The 17,451-nt window shown below is 42.0% G+C and overlaps 1 protein-coding gene and 1 long non-coding RNA gene across 8 annotated transcripts in view; both read left to right on the forward strand.

The window, feature by feature from the left end:
- ppargc1a (peroxisome proliferator-activated receptor gamma, coactivator 1 alpha) overlaps nucleotides 1–4,494 on the forward strand; it is a 37,953-nt gene extending 33,459 nt beyond the window's left edge. For 5 of the 7 annotated variants that reach the window (XM_085806378.1, XM_085806382.1, XM_085806379.1 and 2 more), the window contains 2 exons: nucleotides 68–219; nucleotides 2,646–4,060. In XM_085806378.1, coding sequence (XP_085662504.1) covers nucleotides 68–219; nucleotides 2,646–2,749 — 256 coding nt within the window. In that variant the 3' untranslated portion in view covers nucleotides 2,750–4,060. Of the gene's footprint in view, nucleotides 1–67; nucleotides 220–2,645 lie in introns of all 7 variants that reach the window. The other 2 variants (XM_085806383.1, XM_085806384.1) reach the window with 1 other exon arrangement.
- Nucleotides 4,495–5,440: 946 nt separating this feature from the next.
- Nucleotides 5,441–5,855, forward strand: LOC146969632 (uncharacterized). The gene is made up of 2 exons (XR_015038208.1): nucleotides 5,441–5,632; nucleotides 5,666–5,855. It is a non-coding gene; the product is annotated as an uncharacterized LOC146969632 (long non-coding RNA).
- Nucleotides 5,856–17,451: the final 11,596 nt, after the last annotated feature.

Below are 17,451 nucleotides of genomic sequence, written 5' to 3' on the forward strand. Positions count from 1 at the left end.
GGCCCCCTGTTCGGTTATTGTTGCCCCACAGCAACACTCTGACGTGTCATTTTCTATTCCTGACCAGGGACAATTTTGGCTTCATCACGTACCGCTACACTTGTGACGCCTTTGCCGCCCTTGAGAACGGACACACCTTACGCAGGTCAAACGAGCCTCAGTTCGAGCTGTGCTTTGGCGGACAAAAGCAATTCTGCAAATCACATTACACAGACTTGGGTAAGTGCAGCTTTGTTGTTTTCTGCATCAGCCCCCTGCAGTCATGCAGTACATTTGCGTAGCTGGGAGGGATGTCAGTGTTAAGACAAAAAGTGGGAAGTGGGAGGAGAGGGGGGGGCGATAAGACAGGGAGAAAAAAAAAGAAAGAAAAAAGCTTGAGTGATGCTTCCTGATCAAAGGAGATCTATCTCAAACTCTTCCAGCCTCGAATGTGTCCACCAGGCATTTGTGGCTCAAAAGGGCAAAGAGAGTTCAGAGGTCGGACTGCGACCACGCAGAGACTGGAGCTCCATTTCCACCCTGCTGGTCGCTTCTACGGCAAATCGAGGCAGCCTCCATTACTCATATGGATGCGGATGCTTGTTTTCTGCAGTTGATATGAAAAGCGAGACATTAGGGAGACAGATAGCACTTAAAAGCATGCGAGCAGCTGTGTTCAAGGTATGTTTCCATGTGCTGTGTGGGAGTGGGAATCACTTTAAGAGCGTGGAGAAGAAAAGGGAGGAGTGGAGAGGAAATTAGGAGGAGAAAGGCGACGCTAGAACAAAGACAAGAAAAGAGATGAGGTGAGGAAGAAGAAGGTGGGAGCAAGGTTAAGTCCCAGCAACCCCTCCTCCCTCCGGAGTGAGATTCCATCTGTTGCCAGCTGTTTCGGTGCCGAAATGAGGCAGAGCCTTGATGTGGCACGTAGGCGCCCGTCATTTACATAGAGGGAGGGGCCACTGTGGGAGCATACCTACTTACAGGGTACCTGCTGCCTTTGTTGGTAGTCGGGAGGTCATGAGTATCAGCGGTGTAGCAGAATCCATCTAACATGAGTGATTCATTCAAGTGAAGGTGCACATCCGTGTGGAGCTGAGGCACCGTGTGTAGCAGCCTCCATATGGCTCACATACATAGATCTCAGATAGGAAAGTGGACCTGAATGAGAGCAGCTGAAGGCTGAATGACACATTTGATAAATAATTCAAGCTATCAGTGAAATCAAGGCTTTCTCCTCTGGTGATGCCCCTTTTTGACATGTGAAGAAAGACAAGATTCCTCCTTTTCTTCTGTAGCTGCACAATGATAAAAGTGGCAGTAATTGAGCAGCCACATTGAAACTTAACTGAGACGTGCCTCATTATGTTAAGTGTTGCGCTGCCACAAAAGATCATCTCCTCCTTTTCATGACATATCAGACAGATATCGACTCTCGCATGTCCGCAGCCGGTTTTTCCCCTGACATGTGTTTACCAGCAGAATGGGAGGTCAGGGCTGAATGAGGAGAAGCTAGGAGAGGGGTCGACGGGTCACTCGGAATAAGAGCACTCTCCTCAATAAGTGAAGTGCGCTCTGCACGTTTTCAAAACGCATGCTTGAAGCTATCGGCTTTTTTAAAAGAAGACATGATGAGAAATTGACACACAGAGAAACAGTTGCTAATCCTAAAGCCTTGAGGACAGACATTATGCCGAGATTGACTAATCAGTCTACTGAAATGGAAAGGCCTTCATTTGACCGCCTCTTTGTCAGGAACAGGCTATTTTGGTCGTCCCCATACTGATAGCAGCACAGGATAAAGAGATTGAGAGGAAGGGAGAATCTTATAATAGTGTGGTATCCGACCCACCCCCTCGCCCCCCTCTCTTCTCAATCTTGTAGGCTCTTGCTTCTTTTTTTTCTTTTTTCTCCGTTGTTTTCTGAGACACTGTCCATTAGTTTTAAGTAGAGCACCGGGATATTTTTCATCCCTCAAGGTGCGCAGTGTGACGCAATCTAGCCCTCGGCCATTGCATTAGATCACGACTGGCGTCTCCTAGCTGCCATGGTCATTCCCATTTCTCAAAGCTCTTGGAGTGTGCTGCTGGGCCCTTTGGGGGCCCCATTTGTGAAGCTGTCTGTTGCCCGAGATAAGATACTCCATGTATTATCAGGTTGATCAGGAAAAATAGGACATATGGGTACGATTTAACATCTGTGGCCTCCCTGTAGAAGAAAACACTTTTTCCTAGCCCCACTATCTGAACTCCTTGGTTGTAACAGGTTGATTGAAACGATCTCCATCTATTAATTGAGGCCGATCAAAAAATAGTTCAGGCCCTGAGGATTTATAAAACGTTATCTTCAGGACTGACCTTTGGCAGACAGTGGGTTGTGTATTTTTCTGGTTTCATGTTACTCATGAATTCATGGACTCTCTGTTGCGATGTCAGGGGAGAAACTATTTTCACTTTCGGGAAGATGGACATCTAAGCTTCATAGCATAGTGACTGATGAATCAGATTAACACTGCAGCTAGACGGGGTTGAACAATGCTGTGGTGAAGGGAGGCTGTTCTGGGAGCTCTGATCATAAACTCCACTGAGAATAATAAGGTGAAAGTCTTGTTTCAAAGAATCCTGCTCTGCTCAGCTCTAACCACAATCCTGCTCGCCTGATTTCAGATTCCCATTCGGACGACTTTGATCCAGCCTCCACAAAAAGCAAGTATGACTCCATGGATTTTGACAGCTTGCTGAGGGAGGCCCAGCGCAGCCTGAGAAGGTAACCAGTTCAGTGGCACCTGCTGTCTGTCACACAGAGGGACTTCTTATACCTCACTGTTATTTCTCGCTCCTTTGACGACGAGACTACCAGAAGTTTTACACTCTATGTCGTAGAGTATATAAGAATAAGTCTATAGACCTATATCAATATAAATGAATATATCAAAAATAAAGTTTACATGAACATAGCTGCTGAAGAGCTGGGAAGAGACATTGCATTCTGGGAAAGCCAGTGAACCCTCAGAACCTGGTGCACAGGTTTGGTGCACTCTACTGCTGTACAACCATCAGTGAAAGAAGAAAAAAAAAACTTTAATGATTTTTTTTCTCCAAGCACTACAATGCCCACAATTCTTTGGGGGTGAAAACATGCAGCTTGTTCAGCCAGATTTGTTTTTTTGTTTTTTTTTGTTTTTTGTTTTGCTGTTGATTTTTCTCTTCTTTCTTCTTTCTTTTGAATCTGGTGTTTGGATCTGGTGTTACATGACAAACAAGAGTATAGGGAATTGTATCTTGGAGGTAAAATTCTCAAGGTAACATTGTTGTCTACATTTTAAGGAGAAATGTAGCCGTGTATTTACAAATACTATAAAAAGGAATATTTTTATTTTATGTACATATCGGATAAAGTTCTTTATTTGTTACAGCTATGCACTGTAAAACGCAGCCTTTTTTAAAAATGAGGAGAAAATTTCTTAATCCAGAATGTCGATCTGTAGTAATTACAATACTGTAAAACATATTGTACACCTACATGATGTTTAGAAGACATGCTATGATTGTAAAAAAGAAAAAAAAGATGTGTCCGACTGCTCATTTTGAGGGAGCATGTGAACAAACGTCCTTTTTTAAGTTATTTTGTTGGGGAAAAACAGTCAACCATGTATAGTTTTCTCTGTTTATAAAGTTTCTCAATCAGTGTTTTTTGCTTATACAACCAGTGTAAAATGCATTTTTAACGTGTTTTTCATGATTGTAAAAAAAAAAGGTACCCCATTTTTTATTAATTATTTCTGAAGCAATCAGTATATATATATATAGATATATAACTCGGTTTGATTTCATTGCTTTGTATGGTTCTCCTTTTGATTACCTTCAGTGAGAGAGAGAAAACTGCATTCAAATCTTTTCAATCAGTACAAAACACATATTTATCTATTTATTTTAATATTAGAATCAAAAATATTTATGGGCTCCATTTCACATGGCGTACCTCATGAAATTTATTTGCTTATTTATGTTGTCCTCCGATTTGTGTTATTTAACTCGTAATCACTAGACAGGGTGTACAATAAATGCTTTGGTGGGGATAATATTACCTTCTATGCCTTTCCGAAACAATCAGAACATTCAGCTAATCACTCCAGCAGTCAACCCCCTCATCATCTCAATGATTTCTGTCTCCGCTATCAGTCAGATCTGCGGCTCGTCGCTGGTTTTCCTTTTCCACACAGAAGCAGAACATGAAGCAATAAAATGATTTTGCAGGAATTGTGTACCACCACAAAACACTTTGTTGTCATCGCTCCACTCACTACGCTTGATTATGTGAATGCCAAACAAAAGTTTACAATTTCCTTTTCCTGAATTTTTTAAAGATCTTGTATTTGATGTACAAAATATATATATACAATGATGCTACTAATATTATTCACAATAATTACAAGATAATAATTACAATGATAATAATATAAATGAAAGAAAAAACTATATAAAAAGCAATAAATTATTTTTCAGAGTTGTATTTTAGCTCCTACTGTTGTGTGATTTTTGGACTTGACCCATTACCCAGTCGCTGGTAGTTAGGATGACTCCATTCCTGTATCTTGGCATTTCATCACCGTGACATCACCACATGCAGTAAACACTTGAATGTCCCCTCGCCCACCTCCTGCTCTTCCCTTTAAAGATGTAACTGAGTCTATGTGATTGTAATGCACGCATTACCTTGTGACATCTGTGCAAAACGTGACTCTTAAACTCCACCTGTGTGTAAAAAATGTGTCGAGTTGAACCTGTTTGTTGTGTAGTGCATGGCTATTACAGGATGACAGTCGGTACAGTGTATACCCACTTTGGATATCTTCCTCTCAGCTGTCGTTACTGGCAGATTTTTAAATGACATTCTATCAGCCTAGAGAAAAACTACTCAACAATGTATCGCATGCCGCCCCATACATCCCCCACCAACACCACCACCACCACCACCACCACCACTACCGCTGCTGCCAACACCACCCCCCCTCCCCCCACTCACAGTCCAGATATCACAGCGCCGTCGACATGACATAAAAGGTAACCTTGCGGTTTCTGGTTCAATTAATATCCCGTTTCGAGCGCGAGCCAAGTAATGACAGAGCCGGCTTCCATCACAGGAAGGAAAAATCTTTTTGCAGGAAGGCTTTACTGATCACAGGCTTCCTTTCATGGAGTTTGACTGTGGAGACAAGAAACAGCTAATTTTTATGATGCAAAGAGGCAAAAATTGGTCTAAGGAAGGATAAAAAAAAAACCCTTTACCTGTGTTTTAAGACATTGTTTTACTTTTTTGCTGTCTGTATAGCGTTTGGGTAATGGTGTCGTGTCCCATTTGATAGATGTGGCTTTAATCATTGTAATAAAAAAAAAAGCTTTGTAAATTGCCTAGAGTAGCAATATATTATAACACCTTATGGTTCAAATTTCAACTGTGGCGGACTTTTTAATAATGTGACCTATTGAGGACTTTGCCACTGCTTAAATGTTTGTTGGGTAATCATGTTTCTTTTGGAAGGACAATATGTGTACGAGCAAATGTACGGATGTGCACATGTGAGTGTGTGATTTTAGGCAGGTGCGTGTGCGTTTCTGGAAGTGCTAGAGCGTATGTGTGTGCATGAGTGAGTGTGTGTGTGTATGTGTGTGTGGGTGCGCGGGAGGGGAAGGGGGAGGGGGGGTCGCTGTGGGTTGTTACCAGTTTGTGTCCTATCCACGTTGCCTTCTGCCAAGTCCTTACCAATGCCTTTGTGGTTCTACCTATTGTACGACTTTCTTGTGAATTTTATTTTTTATGTGCAATTCTCATCAGCCTCACCATGCCAATAAAGGGAAATGTGTTTGAAAAAAAAATTCTTTCTTTCTTTCCCTGTGATCTTCCTTTCCTTGTGATGAATGTCTCTTCATCAGGCGCTGTTGTACCACTTTCACTCAGCGCTGTGGAATGATTATGATTTGCGCTCGCTCTGATTACTATCAACGAGCCATCCTTGGGCTTCCTAAAAAGGTAGATTTAAAAGTTATGAAATCAAATACACGTCGTAAATGTGTGGATTCAAAATAAATTCATCCTCCCTCCCTTCTGTGCTTCTATATCAAAGTGTTAAGTGAAAGCTGACTGACGCAGGAGAAATGACACGAGCCCATCCTCAGCACATCTGTCTCTCTCTGAAGTTTCTCCCCTAATAAAGAAACTCAGCTTAATTCAGAGCAGCTTCCCTCTTTGATATTCATATCACCTGGGAGAGAACACTGTAGTCTTTGTCTGTGTCCACAACTTGACTCCACACCATGAGTCTGCAAGTTAATTAAAAAGTTGGGGGGAACAATTTCATTAACACAATGGAGAGCTATAGTAAGTTGATGGTGTGCTTGATATTCAGTGGGGCTTCATTATTACTATAACAACCCCCCCTCTCCTTTTTCTTTCTTTAACACACACACATATCTTACCCTGGGAGCTGGGATCACACCAGGAGCTTCCACCACGTCCTCCTTTTTTTTTCTTTCTCTGGTGCAAAGAGAAATATGGGAAGAATGTGCATTAAACTTTAAGGTTGGGGGTCTGATTGTGTTTTTTATTAAGGCCGCTGTTTAGCCCCGGAGAAGAGAGCGGCTGGCTTTCATTTCGGCTTGGCTGCCGCATTACAGCGGGAGGTCTCCTTCTGCTTGCCCTTTCCACAGAATGAAACTGTCCCTGGAAATCTCTCTCCTCTCCCTGTCGGCTTTCTTTTCTCCCACCTCTCTCTTTCCATCATGATAGGATGGGCTTTTTTTTATCTGTTATGTGTCTTTTTTATTATTAACCACTAGATAAGCAGCTATCTCTACTCCAGTTGGAAGTAAGTGGTAGCCTTGGAGATAATGGGGTTTGATGGGGCTGGGCTCTCTGTGGGACAAACACTGTTGTTGTGTAGCTCTGTATTTTATTTGGCATCTGGCTGCGGCTGCTGTGTCGGATGCTGTTGAAATCCTGGACATGGCACTGGCTGTTCAGTCTTTGTTTCCAGCAATGTGACAAGAATGTGTAAATGGCTGGCGTTTTGGCGGCCAAGCAGTCGAGAGCAACTTGAAAATGAAACGCTGCAGAATTCTGGCAGCTCTTCTGTGAGCATATCATCTACTACTGTATTTTTCTCACGGTCCTGTCTGTCTCGGTATCATGTAAGCAGGTCAGGGTGTGGAAAAAGCCGTCTTCGATAATAAGATTAGATTACTGAGACTAGTTAATTAAAGCCTATGGGGTGGAACATGAGCGATCCTACCGGTAATTTACTATCAAGAACACTTTTTTAAAAAAAAATTTTTTATTCTCAGCCTAACACAAGATGTATCAAGAGGACAAATTTCCTTTCTGTATCAATGAAATAACAACTGACATTGAAGCAACAGCGTTTATCTCCTATTCTATCACAATAATTAAAGTTTGGTGACACTGATTATCTCTGACTACAAGGCAGGCAGAGAGAATAAAAACAAGATTATAGTGTGCCAAAGACGTAGGATTAGGGAGCTGCTGGTGATGACAAAATAACATCAAAGACGCGATGCCGGGATGTGATGCTATGTCACTGAGTTCTCGCCTCCAGTGTCCCTTCAAGGTTTCTCTTTGCTCAACTCCCCAAACTCCTTTTCACTGTCTGTGTCTTGTCCTTTCCCTCCCTCCCTCTCTTTCTCTCTCTGTCCCTCTTGTTGCCTTTTATTTTTAGAGGATTTCATATAAGCTGAGTGTCAAACACTAATCTGTTGCCAGGCAGAAGTCAGCACGTCCTGCATAGACTCTGCCAGGTCTGGAGGAAGAAGCTATACATTTTGAAACATAATGATATCATGGCACTGTAGCTGCCAGGCAAGACGCTGCCATTCCACGGCTGATAAAGTCACGTGGTCTGTGGTGTAATCGGGCAGTGGTCACGAGATCCGACGGCTCTCAGTTGATTGTGAGAAAACTAAACAGTCCCTGCAGCAGTTAGTGGAGCCGTGGTGTTGAATGGAGCTGTGCATCTTGTCCCTAACATCTCTGAAAGTGTTCTTTGATGAATCGGAACACAATGAACCACTAGATGTTGCTTGGCTTCCATTTGTTGAAACGTTTCTTTGTTAGCACGATTTTTTCCCCCCCGCCACAAGCCTTCTATCGTATGCCACCTTATGGGAGAAGATAATGACAGTGCTATTAAAATCGCAATCTCCCTATCTGGCATTCTAGTTTCAGCAGTTTCTGCTGTTAAAGAGTAATGAGGAACAGAAGGACAGTATTCTTCTTCCCCCCAAACTATCAACTTTGGGGACTGAATGTATTCTTCGCTAGATAATTAATGGCTACAGACAAATGGTGGTTGATTGAGCGACTCATCCCTCTATTTTCAATCACCATCTGCTGTGTGTTGCTGGCAAAAAACAATGTTAATTACCTCGAGTGTGCCCAAGACGTGGCGTATTAATTAGAACAACAAAAAAGGGAAACCTAAAAGATTCCAGTGTTTTAGTGTCTGTAATGATGTGTGTGTGCATGCGTGTGCTCATATAGATTTTGTTGATGGATTAGCATGGGAATCGGATCCAGAAGGCAATCATTTGGTAATTTGGCCTTTTGATCGTGTACCAACAGAACCACAGAGTTGTTGCCTTGACGACTCTGGCGTTTACCTGCCCCCCAGCGCCCGAGGCCATGGCAGGCCTTTAAGATTGCTGGGGCTGGCAACTCTCTGCCACACAGAAGGGACGTCAGCAGAAAAGATGAATCTCCACTGTGACCGCGGGGACAGCCAGCTGACAGAGAGCGTTAGAGCCTCGGATGCAGACGTCTAGGCTTTTTTTTTTTTTTTTTTCCTGTTGTGAGCGTCACCTGACCGAGGAAGGGAAGACATAGAGAGAGGGGAGGAGGCCGAGTACGACTGACTCGACGTGACAAGGCCTGCGACGGCGCACTTTGGGCCAAAACTGTGATGGCACCGTGCAGACGCTCCGCTCCGTCCCCTAGCTCCCACACTCCCCAAGTGTGCAGGTGGCGGGAGAGAGGATCCTGATAGGCCCGGCATCACGGCGCCATCGCTAACGAGCCGATGTAGAGAGCAACATGTAAATGTGATGATGTGAGCAGCATATCATCGGTAATTATTTGGCAATCATGGAGTAGCATCAATAACAATTAGCATAATTTCCATGACTTCAGTACTTAATGACTTCATTCAAAATACTGACAAATCAAATATGCTTATTTCCCCCTTACAAAGAGATCATTTACAGTCTGTTAGAGACTGGATTAAGAACATGGAGTACTGCAAATAAAAAAGTAGCATGAGACCTGAATTACAAACTGCTCAGTGAAGTAAACAGCTCTTAAATACCCCACCATCACCATCATGGTTTAGATCAATGGGTATAAACCCTCTTTGTTTGTGGCCCTTTTAAATAAAGCAAATGCCTGAGTCGTGAGCAGTTAAATCGAAGAGTTATTCATGGTGATCATTTTTTGAGGCTTGAAGGGGTGAAAACATTTCACAGGAGCAAACAAAGAATTATTATAAATTTAAACAACAAGAAAAAAAAACACCATGTTGTGGTACAAAATGTTGTTTTTCCCGACTCTTGACTCTCTAAAGTGATATTGCCACCACTCATGGGGGTCCTATTCCCAGGTCTAGCAATAACTGCCTGAGAAAATGTGAGGCTAGCTATCTGGTTTTTATTCTTGTTATTTAAACTGACCCATAGCTACTAGTTGGATCTGGGCTTCATAATGGCTCCATTCAAGCATTCTTGACAGGATGGCTTGGAAAGAGAGAAAAGCTGAGTGCTCCCTCCCTCCCTACGTATTCTTTCTGACTGTCTCTCTCCCCTCTGTCTCTTATCTGCTCCTTGTATTTTTATGCAGAGTGGTCCTGGCGGATCGTGGAGTTGTGTCTAAATCCAGTTCCCAGCTACTTAGCCCCCACCCAACCCACTCACTCTGACTCAAGGGCACATGAGAGCATCGCTCCCTCTCCCTCTCAGACCCCGGCTTGAACCCATGTATCAGACGGCAAGCCATCACAGTACAGTACAATGGCCACATGGACAGTGATTGTTTGTTTGCACTATTTATGTCAGTGTGCAGTCTGCGGCAAATGGCACTGTAATGCAATCATTCATTCTTGCCATCCTGCGCTCCTGTCCATTAGGCTAATGATATTCTGTGACCGTCCTAGGTTCCCTGGCTGTTGAAATCACGAATGTGAGAAGTAGGAGAAAGTAGGGAGACCGCTGCTTAATTGGAGGGCTATGATCAAATTTCAGTGTCTGGAAACATCTGCCCTGTAGTGCCCTTGAGCAACAGATGGAATTCCCTGCAGCTCCGCAAAGAGACAATGGTATAACTGTTTTTGTGAACTGACCAACATTTGGAGTGCAGAGAGTGGATAGCAGCAGGAGATCAATAAGGTATCAAAAGAAGAGGTTGATGCAGTCCACGCTCCTTATCATTTCAAAGCGCGGATACACCTTCAGTGACATTAGCACTCCATTTAAAGACCCCGGCTTCTCTGAAAACGGTCCATCTAGAAAAGTAATGACTATCTTCACCAGTCACCGACGCAACAAAACAGCAGTGCAGCCGTAGAAACAGAGGTGTGTGTTTTTGTCGCTTAACAAGACTGCGAATGCGAAGCCACACAAGAAAGCTGTGTGAGGCTGCGCTGATGTCTGGAGGTTTATCAGGTGTAATATTCACCATCTCAGTTTGGCATCTTAGTATGCAAACATGTATATTAATTAGCACTAAACGCACCACATTCCAATCAGCTGTGACTGGGGCTGATGTGAATGTCATTAGTTGCTCTTGCAAAAACTAAATGTGCTAATGTTCTCATTAAATGTTGAGGTATTTCACTTGTTAAGGGAAAACGTTGACCTGTTGGTGGTGTTAGAGGGGGAAACAGAACCAGGTTAAAGTTCATCACCTCGGCACGATGTATAACATTCCATTAGAAGTCATTCAGACTGTTTGGTGTTGTAACCTTTGCATTTTTCCTTTTAAAAAGTATTTTTGGGGATATATAATGCCTGTATTAGATAAGACAGTGAATAGAGAAGGAAAGCAGGGAAAGAGACTAGGGGAAAGACATGCAGTAATGTCTTGGGTTGAGATCGAATCAGTGATCACAGCTTCAGGCCATGCCAACATGGGGTGTGCTCTAACCACTCAACAACAAAGCATCCCATAAAGCTGACAATATTTGAAAGTTTCACCAAATGGTATATAAAGCCTACTCAAAATCAGCAGGACCTCAGTTAATCACACTTGTCATTCCTTAAGGACCTAAAAGTACTGTAGAACACGAGTTTAAAGCCCATAAAACCATACAAAACAAAAACCAGACCTTGGCATTTTTCCTTAGTTTTTATAGATCACAAGCTTTTGTCTGTTTTCTGTCAACCTCTCCTCACTCTGTGTTCAGTCTGGGTATATGGCCAAGCGTCTGTATCAGACACTCTGATTGGCTGTGACAGCACCCACAGGAACCAATGAGATTGTCGAATTGAGTGAAGAACGCAGAGGAGAATCGATCAAAAACACACAGAGTGAAAGCTGCAGCAATATGTCAAAAAGCAGTGGGACTACTTGTTGGAAATCACAGATTCTCTACTTTACGGAGAGAGAGAGAGAAAAAAAAAGCATGTTTCCTGCTCAGATGTAATGACACTGTACAGACAGTGAAGTTTGGAAGCACATAGTCCTACAGCCTCAGGGTAAACTAAGATGAGATGTTCAGGAGAACAGAGGCTTCCTGTAGTAAAGGTTCTATGGCAGACATGCAGTCTGAAAAAGGAGAAATGGCCACAGCAGTGAGTCTGATTCTCTCCTCTGATACTTAAATAGCATCAAATCAAGGCGATGCGCTGTCAAATTAATTACTCATTATCACCATATATCCTGTTAATCCTTATTTTGTGGGCACCGCTACAGCTCAAATGTCAGTGCTATCCCAAAGCATTACAGATACATTTTGTAATGGAACTTTCCTCTGTGTTTGGGCTGTCAAAAATTTCAGCCCAAATCATCCTGACTAAAGTGCATTAAAATGCACGGACAGTCAAGCTATAATTACTGGGTAAAAATACCCCATGCCTTAATCCACATGGTAATAACGCAATTAAAGTGGTGTTTCTTGGACTTGGTAATCTTCTGTGACAAGGCTTACAATTCAATTAACCCCGTTTTAACACTTTGTTTCAACTTCCTGTGAGGCTAATTTGCTTTAAACTTACTTCAGTTGCTATAATTATGCCTTAAGAAATGTCCAATTTCTGAATTATCAGTTATTTATGTCAGTGAAACACTGATTTTCAGCGGACGGGCTCTGCTCTTATCCAGCAGGAAGCCTGAAAGGGAATTTCATAAGCCTGCTTCCTACAAAATGATAGCTTTGTCACTTCCTATAATGTTTGGAGGGCTTTATCGATCTACAGATGTGCTCGACTTGTTGCACTCATGTAAAGTGAACAGAATGCTTCAGTGCTGCGTACCAGTGCTCAGTCACCTTTTTAAGTGGGAGTTAAATATTTTTGGAAGTAAAAACAGTCTTGGGTTTGTTTTTCACTGATTGGGTGCTCTGTAAAGTTGGATGCATCCATGATGGGAGAGTTTCAGCGTGATACAATTTACGTTAATCTCATAGTACAACCAGAGCTGCTCTCCTACCGACATCTACCAAAGCCAGCCACTGATCTAACCCATTTAATCACTCTCTTCTTGTTCTCTTTCTAAGCTCATGCTGGCTGTGACATATTGAGCCGGCAAACTTTCCATGTTCTCTCAGAGAAGGTCATTGGGCCAGGCCCAATCTAGCCTCTGAAACTGAGCCAGGATTTCCACTGCTGTCGTTCAGATTAGTATTAGACGTGAGCGCCTTTCCTAAGCAAATCAGACAGTGTGAAGGACAGAACCGTTCTTCCATTCAAGCACGCCTGCTTCTTGTTAAAGAGAGACAGGGCAATAAGTTGTAGGACAAAGGGAAGTTTGTGGGAAGTCTTCACATTTCATGAAAGCTTATTTTTAAATGTGACAAGCCAGTTTGTCATGTTAGCTGAGCAGCAATTGTATTATACTCACTACAACTATAGGAGCTGTCTATGAACATAATGTATGTGTCAGTGTGTGATTTTTGCATTCTTATAATTTTAAATAATTTTGACTTGTCCATATAAATAAAACTTTTAATATTCTAGTCACATGCTTGCTCCAAGATGTGCATTTATCAGTGCCGTTGTTTGGGGCAGTTTCGTGACCGACCATCACAATCACTTGGTCCATGAAGGAATTTTCCTGATGACACCAGTGAAGCCGTGCACACACACACACACACACACACACACACATACATACACAGAGCTAAATGCTGACACGTGATCCAAGGACAACAGGATCTAACATTCACTGCTAAAGGACAACGCGGGACACACAGTGTACTGGGCAGATATGTGAGCACAGCACACTATGTCTGCACTGTGAATCCGACACCATTTGGATACAAAGCGCGACATACTGTAATTCAAGAGTTTTGTTGCGAGCGTGAACAAATTTGGTGGGTGAATTGGTATCGATTCAGCTCTGTAGCACTTGGAAGGACAAACTTGCACCTGGACTCAATCAATGTTGATTGGAGAGTGGCAGCATGCCCACATGCACACAACACAGCTGATAGGACACACCATCCAGCTCTGCAAAGGAGAAGTTAGTTAACTTAGCTCATCCATTCCAGACATGGAGCTGATGCTTCCCTTTCATTATATTGTGAAAAAGTGTATTTTCAGAGCTGTAATCCAGTATCCACATGTTAATTGTTCATTTATTTGTTGATATTTGCCAGATTTGTGTCAGAAAGTTGATTTCTAAGTGCTTTTGTTTCTTTTGTTATTTTACATCAGAATTTATATATATTTTTTTTAAATGGCTTCAGAGTTGGCTCTTCCTGAAAACGATTTCAGATGTTTGATGACTCATCCTGCACTTGAGGGCATTCCTAATTTGGGTCCAATGGCGAGACACAGGCAAAAACACAGTTTTTTCATATCAATATCAATTTTGAGATATCAATATCAATTTTGAGATTTTGGGCCATTTTTCTTCCTTAACATGTATTCTCTCAGAAAAGTCAAAAGAAATAGTAGAACATCCAAATTAAGGTGGTTATTCTACTTCCCTTTGTCTCTTTTGTTGGTAGATTTCTCCAAAATTCGCCAAAAGTTAACAGCTATTATGACATACTGTGCTGTGCCTGTTGTCTGACCCATGTCATGTCAGGTATCATTGTAAAGCTCTCTCTCTCCAGAACAATTACGTAGGCTCCAAAAATTGGCATTTCCTTTGTATCCGCAACCAATCGTAAAAGTATGATTTACATTAACAATCTATGGAATTTTACAGTACAAGTCTTTAAAGACTGTTTTCTCAAAATGAGTTTTTCCTCAGACTCTGAGCAAGAAATCTCCACTTCAGCAGCACTTAGAGACACCAAACCTTCCAGTTTTATTCCTGTCTATATTGTGAAGGTTTTTACAGAGGGGATTGTTGATATATCATTCAAAGTGATGATTTATACAACATTTTATTCCTAAAAACATGGCATGGATTTTTTAGGGCTGGTGACAGTATTTTCTCATTTACAGAGTGATAAAAAGAAATATCCAAAATCCCCTCTGTAACAACTTCTGACTCTAATATGTCAACAAAATAAAACAAAAATTTTGAAAGGGGCTTTATCCATTTTTCAGACTTCGGTTCTGGAAATATATGCAAATGAGTGCATATTTAATCAGATATTGCCTCATTTACATATTCAAACAAAAAAATTGACAAAACTTGTAATACAAAAAGTATTTGTCTTAATGTAAGTGATAAACATGGGAAGTTTCATGGTGATATATTAGATTAAAATGTTTACCCTATTCACCTGTAGTGTCTCCCCTTAAAATTGTTTCTTGAATTTTACTCCCACCCTTGAAACACACATCCTGTCAGTCGACGTCACAACCTCCAGCAGTAACGAGCTAATCAGCTGCAGGTGCGTGAGCTCGTGCAGACTCTACGGAGCATCAGCGTCGCGGGTACGATGAACCTGCTGCCCTGGGCTCTAGTTTCCGTGACCTGTCCCTCCCTAACTTTGTGTTTTTACGGAAACTCTCAAGCAGGAAGCCCCAACATGATGGACACCCTGAGGTAAGGGTGCCTTTGTGTGACTTTGCCACAGAGCGTACAGTAGTCCCACGCAGAGATACACACTTTGCAGATGTGTGTGGCTTAATTGGAAATCTTGCGTCAGTTATTCAAGTCCCCTGTTGTTTGTTTGTCTTGAATTACTGCTCTCCCTGATTTGACTCAGGGGTTCAATTCAAAGTTTTTTTTGGTTGTTTGTTTGTTTTTTTCTTTCCCTCCTTGTGTATTTGCTCTTGCATTATTACACCCTCGGGCTTTAAATCCTGAGCAGTAAAAAGAGTCGGGCCAAACATTTGGGTTGCTGTGTTTCAGCAACACAGGCTGCTTTGGTAAACAACATTCAAGATGTCTTTATTGTCACTTTACCAGTACAGTTTTGGCTCAATCTGAGCCTTATGTCAAAGTTCTATTTATAATGTACAGAGTGGAAACTAAGCAAATGAAGCACATGAACTCATCTTTTTGCGCACAAGCCACTGTCTTCAACAAACACTCTTTCTGAAGCAGCAGCTTTTAAACAATCATTATTATCCTGCTTTCTTTCCTAGTTTACCATTGCAAACACCCTTTTTAGAGCCCTTGTCTGCAGACTTGTTGGCATGCCGACTGGATGGCTCAGTTTTGGGATTATGTCAACGCCTTCAGCAGATGCTATTGCATTACATAAAGAGATATGCCATGCTGGGGAGAGCTTTCACTCATCTCCTAATGTGTGCATTCTGGCCACGGGCAACAACTTCACATCCAGTCCTATCACTGAAATGGCAAACAAGAATTCTGGGAGCGATCCCAAAGCTGTTTTGCATTTGTTGTCAAAGGTAAATTCTGACTGTGTAACATGAAACTCTAAAAAACCTGAAGGAAAAAGCTTTGATCTCTATCACCTTATCAGCTGCTCTGGGCTAACATGTTAACAAGCAGATGCTTTGAATGTTCTCAGTACTTGTCAAAATTTGGGAAGTTTCTATTCTGTGATAAAGCTCTGTTATCCATTGTACGTGTGCTGAGAATCTGACAGTCAGTGCAGTTGTCTGCAGCTCAATGGAGCTTTGGGAGCTTTCAGCTCACTGGTCTGATCTTCCCGCTGAAGTCCCAACACCAACTAAATAAGTTAGCTGGCTGGGCCGCGGCCAGGTTTGTGTCTGTCAGCACTAGAGTGGGAGTATTTAACTGTGAACATCATGCCAGTGTTAAAGGTTAGGTTCATGATTTTTTCAGTTCTACCTTAGCAATACTCACACGCACGTTTGTGCAGGAAAAGAGATTGACTTCCACCGGCTGCACAGAGATCCATTCTTAATATCTACAGCCCAGGTTCTCTGAACAAACATTTTCTAAAGTTCAGCTGAAGCTCACAGAGACTCATGATGTTATGTTTATGAGTCTAATGTGTGATGCCGAGTTCAGACACGGATAGTCACAGTGTCAGATTTGGTGGTACTGTCCACTTTAATAGAGCCGCAACAATTAATCGATTAATCAAACAAAACTTGATTATTAAATTAATCGTCAACTATTTTGATAATCGAATAATTGGTTTGACTAGTTTTTAAGAAAAAAAAGTCAAAATTCTCTGATTCTAGCTTCTTAAATGTGAATATGTATGGGTTCTTTGTTCCTTTATGACAATAAACTCTCTTTGGTTTGTGGACAGAACAAGACATTTGAGGACGTCATCTGGTGGTCTGGGAAACACTGACAGTTTTCAACATTTTTTAACATTTTATTGACCAAACAACTAATTGATTAATCGTTTAAATAATCAACAGATTAATCGATAATGAAAATAATCGTTAGTTGCAGCCCTACACTTTTAATACACTACTATGGAGAAAACATTAAAATGTGACACCTGATGTCCATTTTCATAGCTAAGACTGTACATTTATGGAGTGCAATGGTGCAGCCTGATGATTTAGTCTGTGTATAATATTTCCCACTTTGTGTTTTCTTGCAGTGATGAAAAGTTCTAGGGCAGACTTCATATCAACGCCAGATGAACTATGGAACGCCTTCATGTATGCTCTCGGCCCACGTTGGCCCTTGAACTCTCCTGTGCATTGTGTTTTGTGATACATGTAAGCCTCTTTCTCAATAAAATCAATTTTTTTCCCCAGGTCTGATGTCCCAGCGGAGGCACGGCAGGTTGTGTGACGGCAGAGAGGAACAGGGTGGAGCGGCTATTTTTACCTGAAGCCCAGGAGTGAGCTGGACACAGAAGGTGAAGCAGGAGGAGAGTGGAATTTGGGCAAC

Source organism: Trachurus japonicus, chromosome 18 (genome assembly GCF_045865225.1).
Source record: "Trachurus japonicus isolate A0001 chromosome 18, Traja_1.0".
NCBI classification, from domain to species: domain Eukaryota; kingdom Metazoa; phylum Chordata; class Actinopteri; order Carangiformes; family Carangidae; genus Trachurus; species Trachurus japonicus.